The sequence below is a fragment of the Rhodnius prolixus genome, unplaced genomic scaffold, assembly GCF_049639745.1.
Source record: "Rhodnius prolixus isolate KJV_2025 unplaced genomic scaffold, Rpr scaffold_9, whole genome shotgun sequence".
Lineage (NCBI taxonomy): Eukaryota > Metazoa > Arthropoda > Insecta > Hemiptera > Reduviidae > Rhodnius > Rhodnius prolixus.
This window is the reverse complement of record NW_027411604.1, coordinates 384,281-405,719: the sequence shown is the minus strand read 5'-3', so window position 1 is coordinate 405,719 and position 21,439 is coordinate 384,281. Positions and strand designations below refer to the sequence as shown.

The window sequence follows — 21,439 nt, the reverse complement described above, 5'->3', positions numbered from 1 at the left end:
TTGAACTAGACATAAAAGTCTCTCCCGAATTTGAAGGACCGCATCTATAATAAAAAAGGCCAGCTTTATAAAGATGTGATCTCGATATTAAGAAATCTTTTAGCTAATTTTTGTTTGTATTTAACCTTTATTGTTTTCCCCATTTTAAGAACCATTGCAGCCTGTCCAGGATGTAATTTCTTCTTCGAGTTCACAAAGTGAGATGCTAAACAAATTTATGATGTTTGTGGAACACTAATAGTGTAAGTGAAAGAGCATTGAATGTTATTTACAGAAGTTTAGGTCTGGAGATTTTTTGGCACAAAGATAGCCCGCGTATCGGTCGACCTACTACTATAATCGAAGATGATGCTTTGAAGGCCATCATAAAAGCTATCCACACATCAAAAATTGTAAGGAGGAACACGGAGAAAATGGAGGTAAGCTGCTCTGCTGTTGTGAATGGTTTAAAGTATAATGAACAGATAATATCTTGAATAGAAAGTGCCTAATAATTTAAATGAACAGCAACAATGCCACGTTAGAAGGTGTGTTTTGTTCCTATATTACCTAAAATTCAATTAGTTCTGTTGGTTCTATTAGTAAGAAAATCTAATTAGAGAACCTATATCACTAATAACCAGACAATTGTGGCATTGGTTAAATTCCTTCAACCTCAAGGTACCAATGTTTACAAAGATAGAATAAATCGATTAGTTACTTCTTGGCAAAGATATACTGGTCCTAATGTGCTTATTGCTAGAAATCTGTACATGTCTTAGTTGGATTACTTGAGTTCTAAGATAACGTCTAAAGAAGTTTTTAAAAATGGAAGTAATGATTCTCCACAAGGTCGTTGATTATTTAAATTGAAACTTCAGAGATAAAGAAAAGCAGCATCCTCCATGGTAATATCGTGGATACCTTGTTTTTGTTTAATGTAACCTAACGATTTACAATTTTTTAGGAGCAGACTCCTCTAAATCTGGTGGCAAGAATACAAGAACCAGTGATAAACACATGTTCTAAAGCAAAAATAATTAACTGAGAAGATCAGGATGAAACGAGAATTCCGTCATTGAGGGGAAACCATATTTATTTATGCAGCTCACTCTTAAGTGACAGGTATTGCCCACAGCTTAAGAGCTCTTGTCACCTGAGTTAGTTTCTAAAAAAAAAGGTTTGCTGGCAAATCCTTAATGGGACGCCTAATTTTGAGACACCTTTGATAGTGAAAGCTCTATTCGTAAAGTATAAATTGTTAAAGTTAGCCTAACTTAATGGGCTTATAAATTAAAGACAACACAACATCCAACTTTTTTGCTTTTCCACACTTTTCGACAAAAACAAATTCACAATTTGTGCGATTCAGTTAGAGCTCACAACTTAGTAATATTTTGTTTTTTTTACAGATTTCCTCATATATTGGAGATGATACACTTTTCGGCGAATTGTTCAATTTGATGATGAAAACTATTGCATTCGAAGACAGTAATGGACGTTTTGATAGACAGAGAAGTGATTGCCAACTTTCTGACTAAGAAAAAGTAATCAACTATCTTGAAATCAAGCGATTAACCTAAGACTTTGGAATGAATTTATTGACGAAGACCAATCTTCGTAAGATGACTCACTTTTGCAAGTTATATATTGTAATATGGTAGCATAAATTAATTTGTTAATAAAGAATTACAACCACCAAGTCTTGAATTACTAGTCAAATGTAACAAATTACAAGATAATGTAACAAATGTTGTTGCTAATTCTAGTGTTAAATACCAAATTCTGTCTCAATTTGTCCCAGTATTCTAGTTAGTGTCTCAAATAATACTTAAGCTTTCATTGTGTACATTTTTTCTTTTAAAAATTCTTTTACTTTATTTATTTATTTTATTTATTTATTTATCCATCTAAAGATACAAAATCTTGTTGGACAGAGCTCACAGTACATAATTAACAAACAAACTTACACAATTATGAACAAACTTAATAGTTAATAACTAGTAAACAAAAAAGAGAAGAAAAAAAAAAATAATAATAACAATTTCCTTCAAGTGAAAACATACATTTAGCCTTTGTACATTAACAGACTGAATACTATTTCTCATTTACACACACAAACACAAGTACATTTTATAATTTGTCAACACTAATTTTAAACTTATCCAAGTTACATCAACACGTTAAAACAAGAGCATACTTTTCTTGTATATTCAGGGTACAATAGCAAATAGTAAATGGGTCATTGACCCAAACAAAAAGAACGTAATCTACATATGTTATAAAAATAATTATAAATCCATACGGCTTTGTTTTTTGTATCGATGTTTAATACTTCAAAGTAGTTGCTTGCATTTAATTTATTTTTAATACCTAAATTTGTAAACAGTATTTCTCTTAGTGGCGTGTACAGAGGACAAATTACCAATAGGTGATAAAGATCTTCAGTTTCCATCTTATTACAAATTTGACAAATTTCTGACGGGTTTATCGCGTATATATTATGTTTAAAATATAATTTTAAATTTAATGTATTACAAGTTCTCAATTGAGCTATTACTGTTGTGACATTATGGGGTAGTGGAAGTGTTAAATATAATTGCGGGTTACTATATTGATATTCAATATTTAGTAGTTTGTAAATATAACAAAAGGTACTTTGTTGTACACGTTGTATGTCATTATCCAATAAAAATGTCTCGTACTTGGCCAAAATTGACGAAAATTCTTTCTTTAATGTTCCGAAATTTAAATTACCACGATTTGCATAAATTCTTTTACTTAAGACTTTTGGTTTTATTGTGAAATTTAAATGAAATTAGATGTAAACAGTGACGGTATGAAATACGAGGGTCGTTTGAAAAGTCCGTGCAAAAATAAAAACTACTTAATTTTTTGGGGTAAACCTTTTTTATTTTTCAACATAGTCTCCTTTTAGGCTTATACACTTCGTCCAACGCTGCTCTAGTTTGTTGATCCCTTCCGAATAATAGGATTTGTCCAAGTCTGAAAAATAGCCATTCGTTTCTGCAATCACCTCCTCGTTTGAATAAAATCTTTTTCCCGCCAGTCATTTCTTCATATTGGGGAACAAATAGTAGTCCGAGGGAGCCAAGTCTGGAGAATAGGGGGGATGTGAAACGAGTTGGAACCCTATTTCCATTAATTTTGCGACCACAACTGCTGAGGTGTGAGCTGGTGCGTTGTCGTGATGGAAAAGGACTTTTTTGTGGGCCAATCGTGGGCGTTTTTCTTGCAGCTCGGTTTTCAAACGGTCCAATAACGATGAATAATATGCACCTGTAATAGTTTTACCCTTTTCCAGATAGTCGATGAGGATTATTCCTTGCGAATCCCAAAAGACAGTCGCCATAATCTTTCCGGCCGAAGGAACGGTCTTCGCCTTTTTTGGCGCAGATTCCCCCTTGGTAACCCATTGTTTAGATTGTTCTTTGGTCTCAGGAGTGTAGTGATGTATCCATGTTTCATGCACAGTGACGAAACGACGCTTAAAGTCCTGCGGATTCTTCTGGAACAGCTGCAAACCGTCCTTGCAACACTTCATACGATTTCGTTTTTGATCAAGCGTGAGCAATCGCGGCACCCATCTTGCGGATAGCTTTGTCATGTCCAAATGTTGATGCAAAATATTATGTACCCGTTCATTCGAGATGCCCACAGCACTAGCAATCTCACGCACCTTCACTCTTCTGTCATTCATCACCATATCATGGATTTTATCAATGATTTCTGGAGTAGTAACCTCAACAGGGCGTCCAGAACGTTAAGCGTCACTTGTGCCCACATAGCCACTACGAAAATTTTGAAACCACTTATAAACTGTTCTTATGGAAGGTGCAGAGTCACCATAATGTTTATCAAGCTTCTCTTTAGTCTCCTGAGGCGTTTTGTCTTTCATAAAGTAGTGTTTAATCAACACACGAAATTCTTTTTCGTCCATTTTTTGAAAATCACTCGACTTCCTCGATTCAAACGAATGCCAAACACAAAGAAATAGACCGATCTGGCTGAAACTTGGTGTGTGTTCTTCCAAGAGATGCTACTAACTAAACATAACCTCGATACGCGCCAGTAGTGCTATCTCTCTGACTTTGCAAGGAATTTTCAAACGACCCTCGTAAATTTCTAGACTTTTGATAGCAGCATTCCGCAGCATGCGGTACCCTAAAAAATTCGATTTTCCGACACTTTTTCAAGATAGATTTTTTACTAACTTAAAATGCAATGTATAAGTTGTTGTACTATTTGTTCGTAAATATGAAATAGTTGTTATGAAAATGCACAGTGTGGCTGATAATTTGATTTCAATATTTCACTTTCGCGTCTTTTTTTGGGGGCCAGGAAAATTTATCGTGAAAGAATAATATGACTTACTTTTTCCATCCCTGACATTGCGATCAACCAAAACTGGTCTCGCGATCGACTTGTTGGCATCATAAAACTTTCTTTCTAACTTTTTTCCTTTTTAAATATTCTTGAAAATAAAAGAAACTGTAAACGAAAATAGAACGAGTATAAATTCACTTCTACACCACACACTTTTGCTATTTATAACCTCAAAACGGTTTACTCGTGTTTATTAAATCGAGTGTGTTAATGTTAGAATTGATGCTTTGCAAAGAGAATTAATTTCCCTACTTCTATGTTTTGAATTCAGAAATACCAACACTGTCTGCACTAAACTGTCAACAGAAAATTATTCGGTGTCTTATCTAATTCTTTTTTTGTATTTTTAGTTTTATAATATTCACAAAAAACTTAACTTTGTAGCTATTAAATCTATTTGCAAGATTTTCTGAAAAATATGGTAAACAAATTGCAAACTTATTTATTTATTTATTGTTTTTTGTGGTCTTGTAAATTGCAAACTTGTAACTTGTAATGGCAGAATAATGGTTAGGTTCACTGGTAAAATATCATTTATGGATTATTTGGTCTTATCCAGTTATAATTATTATAAGTATTAAACATGGAAGCAGTATTCCAAATTAGAAGTTTGTAGCGAGTTTTCAGAAAATTATTCTAATGGTTTTCTTTAAACCTTGCCTAAATGCTTCGCACAAACACCCTGTAGTCCTGTTACTTATTATTTGTAACAGTTTATTCTTCAGTAACTTGTTTAGCCCAAATCTAGGTGAGTAATGGATGGCACAGGAGTGATTTGGTGCCTTCTAAGGAGCCTTCGGGACCCAAGGCGTCTTCTTGGAGTAGAATAGATTTCAGGGGGGCCGGCCGTAATGAGATCTAAAGTGACTATTTTAGCATCACCACAATTATTAGGTACCTCAATTCCGGTTACTTCAAAACTTTTATTTCTAACGAAAAATCGATTATGGAAAGTTTGTTTTACAATAAGTGAACGAGGGAAATCTATCCAATAAAGTAATAAAAAGAAAATTAAATAATCGACACCCTACCAGGGGAGGCTTCCCTGCCAACAGCGTGAAGATTTTCTCTCTCTCTCAAAGAGTGAATAGATCGTACTTTCCGGTCGGCTTCTAATTCTTAGAGTGAGTTTTGTTAGAGACCAACTTCCTGCTGGAAATGGGTAAGTTATCTCTTGTACGTGGTGTACAAGTGGGTTTTGTATAGGCTGGGATGAGGCCGGCGGGAGGAAAGCGTGCGTGCCGGCCATCTTGTCATGCTTATATTGATTGGGGCCCCACCCACTACAATCTGGAGGAATCTATAGCCAGGGGTGCTCGCTCTCCACCCGGCAAGGGATGCTCTCAAGGCTGTGTGTTTGTATGTATACTGTATTCTCTTGTAAGGGGGGGGGGTGGCCTTTTCCACAGTTTCTCACTGCCTCCTTCGCAAGAGGAGAGCAAGAAAATGTATCTCTGCACTCTGTACAACAACACCTTGAAAATGACTTCAGGAGAAATGATCTTTTTCTGGCATCAGTGTTGCCAACCTTCACTTGTTAATCGTAAAAAAAATCTGGAGCGTACACAAATACGACTACCTCGTACTACCATTATGCCGGTTTTCTTTTAACTACGTATTCTCGAGACTTATTAAAAGATTACAGAAAGATGTTATTCAGAAACACTAAGCAGCGAGTCTATAGAAGTATAGTAAACGGTTCTCTACTTTATTGCGCTGAAGTCTGGGCTCCCATCTACAGTCGCGATCTTGATAAAGTCCTAAACAAATTTTGTTAAAAATATTTATCATTTACCTCGTCTAACTCCCAGTCATTTCATTAGATTGGAGACTGGTCTCCCTCATCCAGAGACTGAAGTAGTGAAAAGAATGGTCTCTAGGTACAATAAAATACGAAATATGACTGACCAGCGGTTACCAAAAATTGTATTTAATGCTTTAAAAGTAATCGATAGTTACAATTATAATAATGTAAATTATACCTGGTACACCCAATTTAAGAATAAATTATTGCCTATTGGTTCTCAACATATTTTAGAATTAAACTCCAGCCTTTCTAGCATTGAAGTAAAAAATATTGATGAGAGATTTTATAACCATTTGTTGTCCTCTGATATCGATAGGGTCAGCCATTCGAATTATAATAAGGAATTTAGACATTTTAACTCTCTAAAGGGTGGTGAAGAGTACTTTGAATTTTAGATGTTCTACTAAAAAGCATAGATTGGTTTCTCAAATTCGTCTATCTAATTTTGATTCGCCTTCTTTTTATCTTAATAATGAACATTTCAAGTTAAACAGTTTGGAAATATGTGCGATTTGTAATTCGTATAGTCCCGAGAATTTATTGCATTTTTTAATGGAATGCGCCATGTATAATGACCCTAGGAGCAGATATCTGTATAAGTATATTAATAAACATTTCTCTAATCTTACAAATCTGCATAATATATTAACAGTTAATTCTAAAGAAAAAATTAAATGATATTTGCTATTTTGCAATATAAGCTTTAAAAATACGACAACTAATATTATCGTAAGAAGTTACTTAATGATAATATGTACGAGGGTCGTTTGAAAAGTCCGTGCAAAGTCAGAGAGATAGCACCACTGGCGCGTATCGAGGTTATGTTTAGTTAGTAGCATCTCTTGTAGTGATGGGCAGAACGAGTCCGTCTTTGGACTCGTTGGATTTGAATCAGTTCCAGGGTTGGAATCGATTCCAACAACTCGTTCACCGATTCCGGTCTCTGTACTTACCCTATGCATTAGTAAAAATGTCACGCAATTCATTAAAAAATATCATTAAATGTTAGCTTTCCCAGTTAATAACAAAACTATATTTCTTTAACACACATTGAGTACTATCCCTAATTTCCAATTGCACTGATAAATATAAAATTAACAACGTAACACAAAAATTAACATAAAAATAGACTAGTCAATTATAAAAATTAAAGCAATGATGTTTAGTCATTATCTAGCTTGACCACTGGAAGACTGGAGTTAACGTGCTTCAAGAGGATCCAAGGTAGAGAAACGGAAATGGGTAGGAAATTATTCCCATAAAAAAAATTCTAACCCTTCAAGCAAAATGATAATTACTCATAAATAAAGAAATATTTATTTACTAGGACTTGTATATCAAGCTTTAAAAATATTATCTTATTATCTTACGAAAAGAAAAAGCTGTGTGCTTAATCTTTAACATAGCGCTGGACACTCTTATTCTTATCTTCATTGGGTAAGTTTAACCGTGTACATGACCGTGAGACAGTCAAAGTAACACTGAGCCAAAATTTAGTATTACCTAATTGGTTTACTTACTGCAGTATCCCTCCCACTCTATCACCAATTTCACAAACATTCATCGATTGGAAATAATTTTTAGTTAAATATTCGTTTTATTTGAATACAAAAAACATTATAACGCTTTCTTAAGATGATTTTAATTTTTAAAATTTGTTTTTGTCCATTACTCTTATATAATACGAAGAATTTCAAATAAAATATAATATACAAACACAATGATCTAGTATGCAGGTGGAGTCAGTCCTCGTTACCATAGCAATGGAACCGTTAAACAACTCCGGTTCCAGCTCCAGCAATTTCTATTGGCTAGATTCAGTGAACGAAAAAATGGAACGAGTCCGGTTTCAAAAGGATTTAAATCACTCCGGATTCGACTCCACCAACTCCAGTGGATTTAACCAATGAAAATGCTAGAGCTGGGCCGGAGTCGTTTAACGGTTCCGTTGTCATGGTAACTACGACTGACTCCACCTGCACACTAGATCATTCTGTGTTTGTATATTATATTTTATTTGAAATTCTTCGTATTTTATAAGAGTAATGGACAAAAACAAATTTTAAAAATTCAAATCATCTTAAGAAAGCGTTATAATGTTTTTTGTATTCCAATGAAACGAATATTTAACTAAAAAATATTTTCAATCGATGAATGTTTGTGAAATAGGTGATAGAGTGGGAGGGATACTACACTAAGTAAACCAGTTAGGTAATACTAAATTTTGGCCCAGTTTTACTTTGACCGTCTAGCTGACATGTACACGTTCAAGCTTACGCCAATGAAGATGAGAGTAAGAGTGTCCAGCGCTAAGTTTAAGATTAAGCACACAGCTTTTTCTTTTTGTAAAACAATAAGATAATATTTTAAAAGCTTGATATTCAATTCTTAGTTAATAAATATTATGAGTAATTATAATTTTGAAGGGTTAGAATTTTTATGGAATAATTTCCTACCCATTTCCGTTTCTCTACCTTGAATACTCTTGAAGTAAGTTAACTCCAGTCTTCTAGTGGTCAAGCTAGATAATGACAAAACTGCATTGCTTTAATTTATATTTGACTAGCCTATTTTTGTGTTAATATTTGTATTACGTTGTTAATTTTATATTTATCAGAGCAATTGGAAATTAGGGATAGTACTCAATGTGTGTTAAAGAAATATAGTTTTGTTATTAACTGGGAAAGCTAACATTTAATGATATAATAATATAATAAATTGCGTGACATTTGTTCTTATGTTTAATCGTTCCAAACCTTCTGCTGCCTCATTTTCATTTTTATTTGCCTAAATTTTTTGGGGCGGGGCGGAATCACTTTTTTTAAAAATAGGGATTTGAATCAACTCGTTCCACCATCGGACTCGTTCCAATGGAACGAGTCCGCTCAAATAGCCCATCACTAATCTCTTGGAAGAACACACACCAAGTTTCAGCCAGATTGGTCTATTTCTTTGTGTTTGGCATTCGTTTGAATCGAGGAAGTCGAGTGATTTTCAAAAAATGGACGAAAAAGAATTTCGTGTGTTGATTAAACACTACTTTATGAAAGACAAAACGCCTCAGGAGACTAAAGAGAAGCTTGATAAACATTATGGTGACTCTGCACCTTCCATAAGAACAGTTTATAAGTGGTTTCAAAATTTTCGTAGTGGCTATGTGGGCACAAGTGACGCTTAACGTTCTGGACGCCCTGTTGAGGTTACTACTCCAGAAATCATTGATAAAATCCATGATATGGTGATGGATGACAGAAGAGTGAAGGTGCGTGAGATTGCTAGTGCTGTGGGCATCTCGAATGAACGGGTACATAATATTTTGCATCAACATTTGGACATGACAAAGCTATCCGCAAGTTGGGTGCCGCAATTGCTCACGCTTGATCAAAAACGAAATCGTGTGAAGTGTTGCAAGAACGGTTTGCAGTTGTTCCAGAAGAATCCGCAGGACTTTAAGCGTCGTTTCGTCACTGTGGATGAAACATGGATACATCACTACACTCCTGAGACCAAAGAACAATCTAAACAATGGGTTACCAACGGGGAATCTGCGACAAAAAAGGCGAAGACCGTTCCTTCGGGCCGGAAAGATTATGGCGACTGTCTTTTGGGATTCGCAAGGAATAATCCTCATCGACTATCTGGAAAAGGGTAAAACTATTACAGGTGCATATTATTCATCGTTATTGGACCGTTTGAAAACCGAGCTGCAAGAAAAACGCCCACGATTGGCCCCACAAAAAAGTCCTTTTCCATCACGACAACGCACCAGCTCACAACTCAGCAGTTGTGGTCGCAAAATTAATGGAAATAGGGTTCCAACTCGTTTCACATCCCCCCTTTTTCTCCAGACTTGGCTCCCTCGGACTACTATTTGTTCCCCAATATGAAGAAATGGCTGGCGGGAAAAAGATTTTATTCGAACGAGGAGGTGATTGCAGAAACGAATGGCTATTTTTCAGACTTGGACAAATCCTATTATTCGGAAGGGATCAACAAACTAGAGCAGCGTTGGACGAAGTGTATAAGCCTAAAAGGAGACTATGTTGAAAAATAAAAAAGGTTTACCCCAAAAAATTAAGTAGTTTTTATTTTTGCACGGACTTTTCAAACGACCCTCGTATGTTTCTACTATTATTGTCATTATTATTATACTTTCTTCAACAATACAGTTATTTCCGTACTCTGCCCTCTCAAACTTAATAAAATGTACAAAATCTAAAATTGGGTATCTTATGTTGGCATGTTAAGTTTAGCCTATTTTCTTTAATTTAATTTTATTTTTTCTTTTTTGTTTTCTTTCAGTTTTCCAGTTTTGTAAATTTTCTTTTAATAATTATTGCAAGAATTACTTTTATTTTCTAGTTTTGTTTAAAATATTATAACCAGACTCATTTCTAAGGAGTGTAACTCTAAAAGCAAATAAATTCTATTCTGTTATTCAGAAACAGAAACCTGCTATTTTATTCACAATCAGGAAACTATTAAAACATGTATACAATATGGCGGCCAAAAAATTCTTTCAAATATTTTAAAACGACATTTACAATACTTCCGTCAATGATAAGTGCTTAATGCAATCTTTATATCCTGGAACTGAAACTTAAGTGTACATTTGTAATTAGGTTTCAACTACTAAAAAAAATTTAGATCTTATCTTTAAACAGGAATGAATCGTTTATAGAATTAGGAAATGGTATTTGTATTTCCTGCCGGTACTAACAGATTATTATTATCAAGAAAAAGTTACACGATTTCCTCTTATCGCTGTTTACGTAGTAAAATTCTGTTTTCTTTATAGGATTCAACTTTTACTGAAAAAAAACTTTAGGCTTCAATGGTATAGCAAGTACCTTGCTTGACAAAAAAAAAAGACATCGTACAGGACCTTACATTCTATTTTTTTTAAAAAGTGGATCGCCCAGAAGTGAACTATTAACTGAATTTTCGTGGAAAAGTGTTTCAAAATAAACAGCTTTTGATCCACAGCTCGGAAAATACTTTGGAAAACATTGTTGAAACCATTTTTGAGATTAAAAAAAATTATTTTTTTTTTAAAAAAAGTTGTACTTCCTCTTGGGAGTTTGTCAGTCCGGTAACTTACACTCAAGTTTCAAATTGGTGGTACTCAAATGAAATATACACTGGGGGGGGCCTCTGCGACTTTTCATTTTGGCATTATAGTTTCCCACCACCACAATATTGCGGGGGAATTTGGAACTATAGTGAGCGGGAACCACGCACAAACACACACCTAACAGGAGACCGACCTCAAACTGGTGGTGCATTTCTTAAGGTCGAAAAAAAAATCGATGTCGAAAATTTTTACTAGGTCCGTAATACATCTTCTGATCAAAAGTAAAAAAAACTAAAAATACTACTAACAGAATAAGCGAGCGTATATACAAAAAAAAGGATAATATTTACAGCGGTGGAATTAATTTAGGATTGCCAGCATTGTTCAGGTTGGCAGCACTGAACTAGAATGTGTCCCCGGTTAAAAACTAAACATTTAGTGGAGTGTATCACTTCTAAGCTCGGCTAACTGACAGAATGACACTTACTAAAGAGAGAGTGTCTCGACACTTAAAAATACGCACTTTACTCAATCTTAAAATTGAAAACTAAACCAACAGCCTTTTTAAGATCCCCCCTTCCCAAAAAAAACAAACAAATACCTTTACTGGACTGACAGACATGTACACACAGGCATCATGTAAATTGTCCTCTCTTCTATTATTTAACCCAATCACCATCTCCGGTCTCTTTTACCTGTAATGTATTATTTACTAATACATTACAGTTAACATAAACACCTGTCAGAAAGTTCCATTTCTGTAATAAACACCTGTTACATGCATATAAACAGTTCGTCACTGCCTTCTTAAATATACAAGAAGGGTACATTTATACAAATGTTTTCTCTGCGGGTTGGTAGGAAGCATTAAAAACTTGAACAATATAACCTGTTTAACACAACTATAGGACTTCCACAGTTGGACGTAAAGTCCGCCTGAAAAAAAGTAGGCATTACTTTTTCACAACTCTAGTCTGGAAAACAAAAATATTTTGATGGAAGACTTAACTTGACGAAATTCAACCAGTGGTAGAAAGAAAACGAATGTTTGACGACTTGTACAGGGTATTTAGATGCACCATTTCGCTACGAAGACATAATATTCTCCACCAACATCTACGAGTATGTGCTTAAATCTATAGCAGAGTTAGCAATGAAATATGAATGTATTTAAAAGTTATAGCCGAATTAGAATGAATGGAAGAAAATGCTTAGAGAAGGATTACGGTGATTTTAATTTTAGGTTAAGCTATAAGGATGGCAGGAATATAGGAGTACTGATCCATCCATTAGTTGGTAAGTTTGGATGTAAATAGTTGTATATAGTAGAGGGATGAATGTGTGAAGCGAATGTATTTATAAGTAAGAATGGAGAGTGAGTGATATTCTAGTGATAAGCACCTAGACGATGCTGGCTGTACGGCGATAGCCAATGCCCAAAAAAAGACAAAAAAAACAGTCAACTGTTTATGACGAAGATATTCGTCATGAAAAAAGTGTAAAAATTTTGTGTTATGACGAGTATATTCGTCATGTGTTTTCGGTAGTGACCAATCGGCAGTAAATTTTGCAATTTTAGAAAATTTTGAGGCCATCTCGAAATAAAAAGAACCAATAGATATAGTATGAATTAGTCTTCGTAAATGTATCCCTTATCTTTTATTAGTCATCACTGAATCAAATAACGAATTAATATATTGTGTTAGGCTACACCAGGGGTCCCCAAACTACGGCCCGCGGGCCACATGCGGCCCCCTGAGGACATTTATCCGGCCCTCGCCGCACTTCCGGAAGGGGCATCTCTTTCATTGGTGGTAAGTGAGAGCAGCACTACTCGTATATGTGGTGGTGCAGCCGCAAAGCGCTGCGTCGCTCATGTACAGTACTATTTCCGATGATGCGGGATGCACGCGTCACGGCTCCGAAAACAGTGTAAAATAACAGCCAGAAGTAGGAAGAAAGGCAAAGCACTATAACTAAACCGGACATTGGACCATCCCATTAGCCAAAAGCAGGTCCATAGTTCCCACAGAAATACTGGGCAGTTTGGTGATTTAAATTTACTTGTTCTTTATTTTAAATATTCTATTTGTTCCCGTTTTGTTTTTTGTTTTACTTTAAAATAGTTTTTTTTATATATATAGTCTGGCCCTCTAACGGTCTGAGGGACAGTGAACTGTGGCCCCCTGGGTAAAAAGACTATGGAGTAAGTGGCGTGCCTGGTAATAACAAACGGGATGAGGATCCTTTTGTTTCCCATTTACCTGTATTCAAGAAGCGGAGCTTTCTTTTTGACTCAAGATTTAGCGATCATCCAAATTGTAACCCATTGTTTAGATTGTTCTTTGGTCTCAGGAGTGTAGTGATGTATCCATGTTTCATCCACAGTGACGAAACGACGCTTAAAGTCCTGCGGATTCTTCTGGAACAGCTGCAAACCGTCCTTGCAACACTTCACACGATTTCGTTTTTGGTCAAGCGTGAGCAATCGCGGCACCCATCTTGCGGATAGCTTTGTCATGTCCAAATGTTGATGCAAAATATTTTGTACCCGTTCATTCGAGATGCCCACAGCACTAGCAATCTCACGCACCTTCACTCTTCTGTCATCTATCACCATATCATGGATTTTATCAATGATTTCTGGAGTAGTAACCTCAACAGGGCGTCCAGAACGTTTAGCGTCACTTGTGCCCATATGGCCACTTCGAAAATTTTGAAACCACTTATAAACTGTTCTAATCGAAGGTGCAGAGTCACCATAATGTTTATCAAGCTTCTCTTTAGTCTCCTGAGGCGTTTTGCCTTTCATAAAGTAGTGTTTAATCAACACACGAAATTCTTTTTCGTCCATTTATTGAAAATCACTCGACTTCCTCGATTCAAACGAATGCCAAACACAAAGAAATAGACCGATCTGGCTGAAACTTGGTGTGTGTTCTTCCAAGAGATGCTACTAACTAAACATAACCTCGATACGCGCCAGTAGTGCTATCTCTCGGACTTTGCACGGACTTTTCAAACGACCCTCGTAAGTGATAAATATAAGATCTATTGCTGAAACAACACTCTCCCAGCTTTCGGTTCTCCTGGGAAAGAACTAGGAAGAGAAATGGAAACCTCGAATTGGGGAATAACCGTTCCCTAGTGTCCTGGCGCCCTCCTGCTGCATTTATACCAAGATGGCACAACTTAAATCAAGATTTTTGGAGCGTCTTAGGGTTCAGAGGCTCTCTAGAGAAATACCAGGGTTTCGGGATGCCGGAACAGATTGGGTTTACCATCCTCTAGTCCTGAATGATATCTCCATGGCCGTTAGTAATAACGGAGAAGCGTGAGTCGTGTCTGTGACGGAAAATTGGGCTACTACCCACCGGAAATTGTACTCATCCGACCTGCTTCCGGTGGACAATCAAACTCTACGAGAACCTACGATATTTGTACGCAGTTTGAGGAAAACTAAAAAAAAATTGGGTAAAGTCATTCTTTCTACTGAATTTTCTTTTGGTGGCGGAAATCATTTAGCTTCAGCTTTTTGAAATTTGAAATTTCGATTACATGCTGTACTTCCTGTCTCGATCTGTAAGAGAAGGTAATAAATAAATAATTATAATAAAAAAAAAAGACTGTTAGAAAGTTGAAGTAAATTACGAGCCACTTTGAACTATGTGATAAATAAGGAGAGCAAATGTGGCGCCCCTAGCGGCGAACGCAATTACCAACAGCAATAGACACGTATTTCATTTTAATAAGGAACCAAAGATTTCTCTGAACCTTTTGAAGAGATCAGAGACGATGTTAGGTCAGTGTAGGAGACCCGTATTACTAACGATATAGTTAGATAGATGGATGGCTTTGCTCGGCGAGTTAAAAGGAAAGCAAGCAAATGTTGCTCTCCGCGCCATTCTACCCAGCTGTTCCACAACTAATTACCTCAACATTTGCAGCGTTATTTATTCTAAACTTATTTTAAATACGGGGTGCACTTTCTAGCCAAGTTTTACCTATTTCTGATCTACTGTTGTCCCTCCAATTTCTAACTAATTTTAAGTAAGGTTCATCTTTATTTGTTGACTGATTCTTTAGTCTATTTTACCTGAAGATCTAGTTATAATTTATATTTACCTAAACAGTTAGGGCAGAAAACGCATCAATTTGAAACTAATTATAAACTTTAATAAGTACGAGATGTCGCTGATGCTGCTACAAAAGAACCATGCATGCGCCAAATCCTAACGACCGACAGCTGTGCAGGAGTAAAGCCTTCTCTTTCGATTGCAGCGTCTCACTTGTTTGTAGAGAAATCTGTCTGACCGGAACCTGACGTGTTTGTGTAAGAGGTGTTAGTTTCGTTTTGCCCCAAAACATGACACTATACATGTAGTAGAGCAACCAATTGTCGCGAAATTTCACATCAAAACTTGGTAAAACCGCTACCTGAAACTTATCTCTTTTATTAAAAGAAGTTTATGGCGATGAATGTTGTATCACTTGCGCAAGTTTTTTGAGTGGTTCAAGCGTTTCCAAGATGGCCGAGAATAAGTCGGAGATGATGACTAGGCCCGGGTCGTCCTTCCACGTCCAAAACGGACGTGAAAATATCGATTATAATTAATCAACATTACTACCGGTGAGGTGCTTGCTCAACTCCGTGAAAGATTAAGGAAAAAAACAACCCGAATTGTGGAAGAACAAGTCATGGGTTCTCCATCCAAGACAACGCGCCTGCTCACAATGCATTGTCTGTCCAAGACGACGTTTCTAGCCAAGTACAACATCCCAGTTTTAGTCCATCCGCCTTATTCGCCTGACCTGACCGCCCCATGTGACTTTTATCTGTTCCCTAAAGTCAAATCTACATTGAAAAGGAACACGATTTCAGCAGTCCGTTGAAGCTGTGAAAGAAAAAGCGGCACGCGCCATGCAGGAGCTCACAGAAAAAGACTTCCAGCACTGTTTCGGAACAATGGTAAATTCGCATGGAGCGTTGTAGGGATAGGGGAGGGGAATAGTATATTGAAGGTTGATAATAACTAAATATGAATAAATTTAAAATAAAATGTTTTTTTTACAGCAATAGTCTCGTTATTCAATAGCCTGGCCACTAGGTGGAAAACAAAGGTAGACAAACACTAGTGGAATGAGGATAAAATCCGTGTAGAATCCCAAGTTTGAGTTTCCTGCAGTGTGAGGACAATAATAGTAATCGAAAATCGGTAGGATTACAGCACTCCCTCTGAAGAGAGGTAAGAGTTTAGAAAAAAAAAACGAATTTCAAACTCCCAGATTAGCTACTAAACTTTTCCGGAGGGTGGTTTTCCCTTTTTTTTCATTTCGTGGTGTCATTTGTCCTGAAATGTTGAAAACAGCGAGGGTGTCACGGATGATGATACAACTAATGTGATGGAAAATTTAATTTAAAATAAATAAAAGGGTAGGCGGCGATGGGTGATGAAATGAAAAAAAAAAAAACGGTCTCCTTTGTGAAATGCGACAAACGAGCAGGAGTGGAAAGCGACGACACAGAAATACAAGTGGAAAATTAAAAAGATAGAAGATGGAAGTGGAAGGGTGAACTTGACGCTGATATTATTAAGAGGGTTTGGGGAGTTGAGCTGCAGAAAGACTGAGGGGTTGTCATTGAGAAGGGGATGTCAGGATGTCAATGGAGGTGGTGAAATAGAAAACGGAATTCCGGTCGGTATTAAGGGGTTAGAAGAAGGACGTGTAAGTGTGTATTACAAATGCAAACAGTGAATCAACCGAATGGAGAAGTGTGGACGAGCCCTAATCAAACAAAACAAGGGCCGAGAGAACGTTCAATCAAGATTGGTGAGTTGAAACTGGGAGAAAAGGATCTTGGAGGTTTGGCAGTTCAGGTGAACTGGCCCCAGGAATCTGAAGACAAGTTAACTCCTAACATAGCACGCAGAGAGCTATGGAAAGAAGTGTTTGAATATTAAAATAAGGAACACAGAGATTCCAGAGCAGGGCTGGCTTTCTACAAGCAGTGCAAGCGGCAAAAAAGTGGAGATGGGCAGGACATGTATCTCGAGCTAGAAACACCTGGACAAACAGTGTTACCGAATGGAGTCCATTGGATAAGAAGAGGAATAGAGGTAGGCAGTTCTTAAGATGGAGAGACGAGATCCGGAAATAACGTTGGATCTAACTGGAGTTCCAGGGCTAGAGATAAAGAGATATGGAGAGAATTGGGAGAGGCCTTTGCTCACAAAGGGGCCTAATTCCGGAAGCAAAAATGGGTTTATTTTTTTTGTGTTATTTTATTCTTTGGTTTTATATTTTTGTTCTCTATTTATTTTTATTATTTTTGTTCTATACAGTCAGAATTTAATTTCATTTCAGTAGGTGTTTATAATTTTTTTTTTTTAATAAAGGCTTGATTTATTTAACTCCTAGAGCACTGCATCCAGGCCGTCCTCCAGCTTGAGCTCCGGACTGAGAATATTGAGCTATCTGTCTCAATCCGTTCTTCCGCCAACTCTTAGTTCCTAAAACTCCGGATTTTAGCCACTACTTTAATCCTAGTTATTACACGAACAACAAGCATACATTCCAGGAAAAGACACTTTTAAAGTAACCCTAACCCCAGGCCTTTTCCTTTTCAGAAGTGCCTTTCATCGAAATTTCCTGAAAAAAAAGTGTTTCAAATAAGAGTAGTAGACCTATACGAGTGTAATATTATTAGAGTTCATTTTCAAGAAAATCTCAAGAAATAAGTGGTATATCCGGTTGACCAAATTTTATCGCTGTAATCAAGAAGTTCTTTCTTTTCTTAACTAGAGTGTTTTATTTTTACTCACCGAATCTCGAAACGTGTATTTCCGGTGTAAATTCAAAAATCAGCACGATTGCAATAATTCTCTCTTTTAAGGGGATTAGCAATTAAAAAGTAAATTACTTAATAAATCTACAATTAAAATCAATTCATCATCACTTGTAAGACGCTAAATATTTTGTAAAATAAAATAAAAGATAAAATTGATTTATTCTTCCCCACAGCATCCACAGCATCCACAGATAAAATAGAATTTATTACGAACAAACATATCTACGCACAACAATCGCACAAATCATTTAAATTCCAATTATTTATAAAACCAAAAGAAGATGGTCATCAAATCTCCAGAGCCCCCCACCACGCAAATATTATTTAATTTTGGAAAAACTAATTTCGAAATCAATTTAATATTAATAAAAATAAAAATACGCACATTTTATTATTAATTCACTTTTTTGCGGCTATATTCTATTATTTTATTTTATTTTTTTAATCGCGAAATTGAAATATGATCTTGGACGGTAGCGATAAATCACTTGGATTAATATATAAATAAATTGCTTAATTATATGATAATTATTTTAAAAGGTGCCGCTATTCTATGATCTTGGAGGCCATTGCAATAAAAAACTATTTTTTTTTTTACAGTAAATTGAAAGCAACAAACCGTTATAATTGAATTTTGTTCAACTACTATAAATCAGTGCTTGAATTATTGTATCAGAAAAATTTGAAGTAAAATTAGAAGTGTTTTTCTTTGTTTAAATAATAATTGTATTTATTTTTAATTTCTTGGGCTTATATTAAAAAATAAATTTAAAAAACAAAAATCTTATCGTTTAATACTTAAATATTTGCTGATAGTTTATGGAACTATAGTTTTTATTTACTTTTACCTTAGTTATGTTTAATTATAACCTTAATTGTGGTTATAATTCATGGATGGGATTTTATTTAGAGCCAGTTTCTCGGAGTAAAGCAGCGCTCCAAACAGCTGAAAGCGTAAACTGACTGCGATTTCTCTTATATTAATCATGATTCCAAATAAAAATCGTAATTTTCATTTACTACAATTTCCTAAGTTTTAACAGATACATTTCTTTTAATCTCTGAATTTTACGAAGTAAAACTGTACATTCCCTTTGACATCTTGGGGGCAATAAAAAAAGAAAAGTACTGTAATCCATTCCCGGGTATTTGAGATCGGAGTGTGTAGTGAAATTTGTTGGGAGTCAGCTGCGTAAAATGAACCATCCGACTGTGTAATGCTCTTTAAAATTAAAATTAACGAACTCCATACAAAAGTGGCATTTTTTTTTGTAATCTATTTATTTTGTAACTGTAATTAATTTACAACAAGCACAAAAAATGAGGATTACGAAATTGTGCAAATACATACACACGTATATATTTATATGAATAAACATATACGCGCACATGCATGTGCGTAGCTAGAGAGAAATGAATGGATTGAAAGACGGCCATCCCAGTGATGGAAGCCGTTAGTTTCCCCCAGGTTGGCAAGCTTACGGCCAGCAAACATCCTTGGAGATCGGGCGTTATGTGTTGAGATGATCGCTTGGCCACCAGCCGCTTTAGTCAGCGTTGTGGATTTGAGTGGAAGTGTTGTTGGTAGTCATGTTGTGGATCAGAGGGTCGTAATGACCGCAATACATCTTAGCTTTGTGGGTCTAGCCTCTATCCGCTCGACTATCGTGGCGACTAGCAAACTTACTATACTGCAAATTTCTCATATTAACCATTAAAGGTATAGTCCGGGGAATATAGCCTAGTACTGCAATACATCTTAGCTTCGCAGGTCTAGCCTCTAACCGCTCGGCTACCGTAGCGACTAGCAAACATACTTTACTGTAAATTTCTCATATTAACCATTAAAGATATAGACCGGGGAATATAGCCTAGTACTGCAATACATCTTAGCTTCGCAGGTCTAGCCTCTAACCGCTCGGCTACCGTAGCGACTAGCAAACATACTTTACTGTAAATTTCTCATATTAAACATTAAAGGTATAGACCGGGGAATATAGCCTAGTAACGCAATACATCTTAGCTTTGCGGGTCTAGCCTCTAACCTCTCGGCTACCGTAGCGACTAGCAAACATACTTTACTGTAAATTTCTCATATTAACTATTAAAGGTATAGACCGGGAAATATAGCCTAGAACCGCAATACATCTTAGCTTTGTGGGTCTAGCCTATAACCGCTCGGCTACCTTGGCGACTAGCAAACATACTTTACTGCAAATTTCTCGTATTAACCATTAAAGGTATAGACCAGGGAATATAGCCTAGTACCGCAATAAATCTTAGCTTTGCTGGTCTAGCCTCTAACCGCTCGGCTACCGTGGCGACTAGCAAACATACTTTACTGCAAATTTCTCGTATTAACCATTAAAGGTATAGACCAGGGAATATAGCCTAGTACCGCAATACATCTTAGCTTTGCTGGTCTAGCCTCTAACCGCTCGGCTACCGTGGCGACTAGCAAACATTCTTTACTGCAAATTTCTCATATTAACCATTAAAGGTATAGACCGGGAAATTTAGCCTAGAACCGCAATACATCTTAGCTTTGTGGGTCTAGCCTCTAACCGCTCGGCTACTATGGCAACTAGCAAACATACTTTACTGCAAATTTCTCGTATTAACCATTAAAGGTATAGACCGGGGAATATAGCCTAGTACTGCAATGCATCTTAGCTTCGCAGGTCTAGGCTCTAACCGCTCGGCTACCGTAGCGACTAGCAAACATACTTTACTGTAAATTTCTCATATTAACCATTAAAGGTATAGACCGGGGAATATAGCCTAGTACTGCCAATACATCTTAGCTTTGTGGGTCTAGCCTATAACCGCTCGGCTACCGTGGCGCCCTACTTACTGTAAACTGTAATCAAAGGTAACTTGAGAATTGTAAAGAGTGTTCGTTTATTTTTTATCTTAATCTATTAAATAACTTAACTTCAATGTATTCCCATTCTTTGCAGAGAAACTATTTGGTACCACGTTTCAAGCGTACCCAGACATGATGGCTGCAGCTTTATTAGGTACTTACCTCACTAACTCACCAAAAAAAATCGTGATCATATTTCTGTTTTGTAAGCGAATTTTTTTTTTTAATGAAACGTTTTTAAGTTCATTATTTTTTAAGATCGATGGGTTAGTACCCTCTTTTAGAGAAAGTAACGTTTTTCACGTTTTTTTTATTTTTGAATATTTATTTTTAACCATTCATCTTTATAATCATTCCGTTCACCTTAAGTAGCACGATTTTAATATTAATAAACTTTTATTAGTAGTTCCCGTAGAATGGCAGTAGAGCGATCTGACATCGGTGTATATATAAAAT

General features: G+C 36.1%; 1 protein-coding gene and 1 long non-coding RNA gene across 2 annotated transcripts in view; one reads left to right on the top strand and one right to left on the bottom strand.

Moving 5' to 3' along the window:
- The window catches only part of LOC141453914 (uncharacterized), a 212,410-nt gene extending 207,861 nt beyond the window's left edge, over positions 1–4,549 (bottom strand). The window contains exon 1 of the long non-coding RNA XR_012458305.1: positions 4,375–4,549. This is a non-coding gene — a long non-coding RNA (uncharacterized lncRNA). The remainder of the gene's footprint in view (positions 1–4,374) is intronic.
- A 12,462-nt stretch (positions 4,550–17,011) lies between these two features.
- Positions 17,012–17,427, top strand: LOC141454429 (uncharacterized). Its single transcript, XM_074128652.1, has 2 exons — positions 17,012–17,146; positions 17,245–17,427. The coding sequence occupies exons 1-2, from the start codon at positions 17,012–17,014 to the stop codon at positions 17,425–17,427; spliced, it is 318 nt and encodes a 105-aa protein (XP_073984753.1).
- Positions 17,428–21,439: the final 4,012 nt, after the last annotated feature.

Excerpts from the sequence above, each read along its gene's own strand:
- LOC141454429 (XM_074128652.1), top strand. The coding sequence starts at position 17,012 with ATGCAAACAGTGAATCAACCGAATGGAGAAGTGTGGACGAGCCCTAAT. Across the intron at positions 17,147-17,244 it reads TTGGAGGTTTGGCAGTTCAG|AGATTCCAGAGCAGGGCTGG; the intron begins GTGAACTGGCCC and ends TAAGGAACACAG.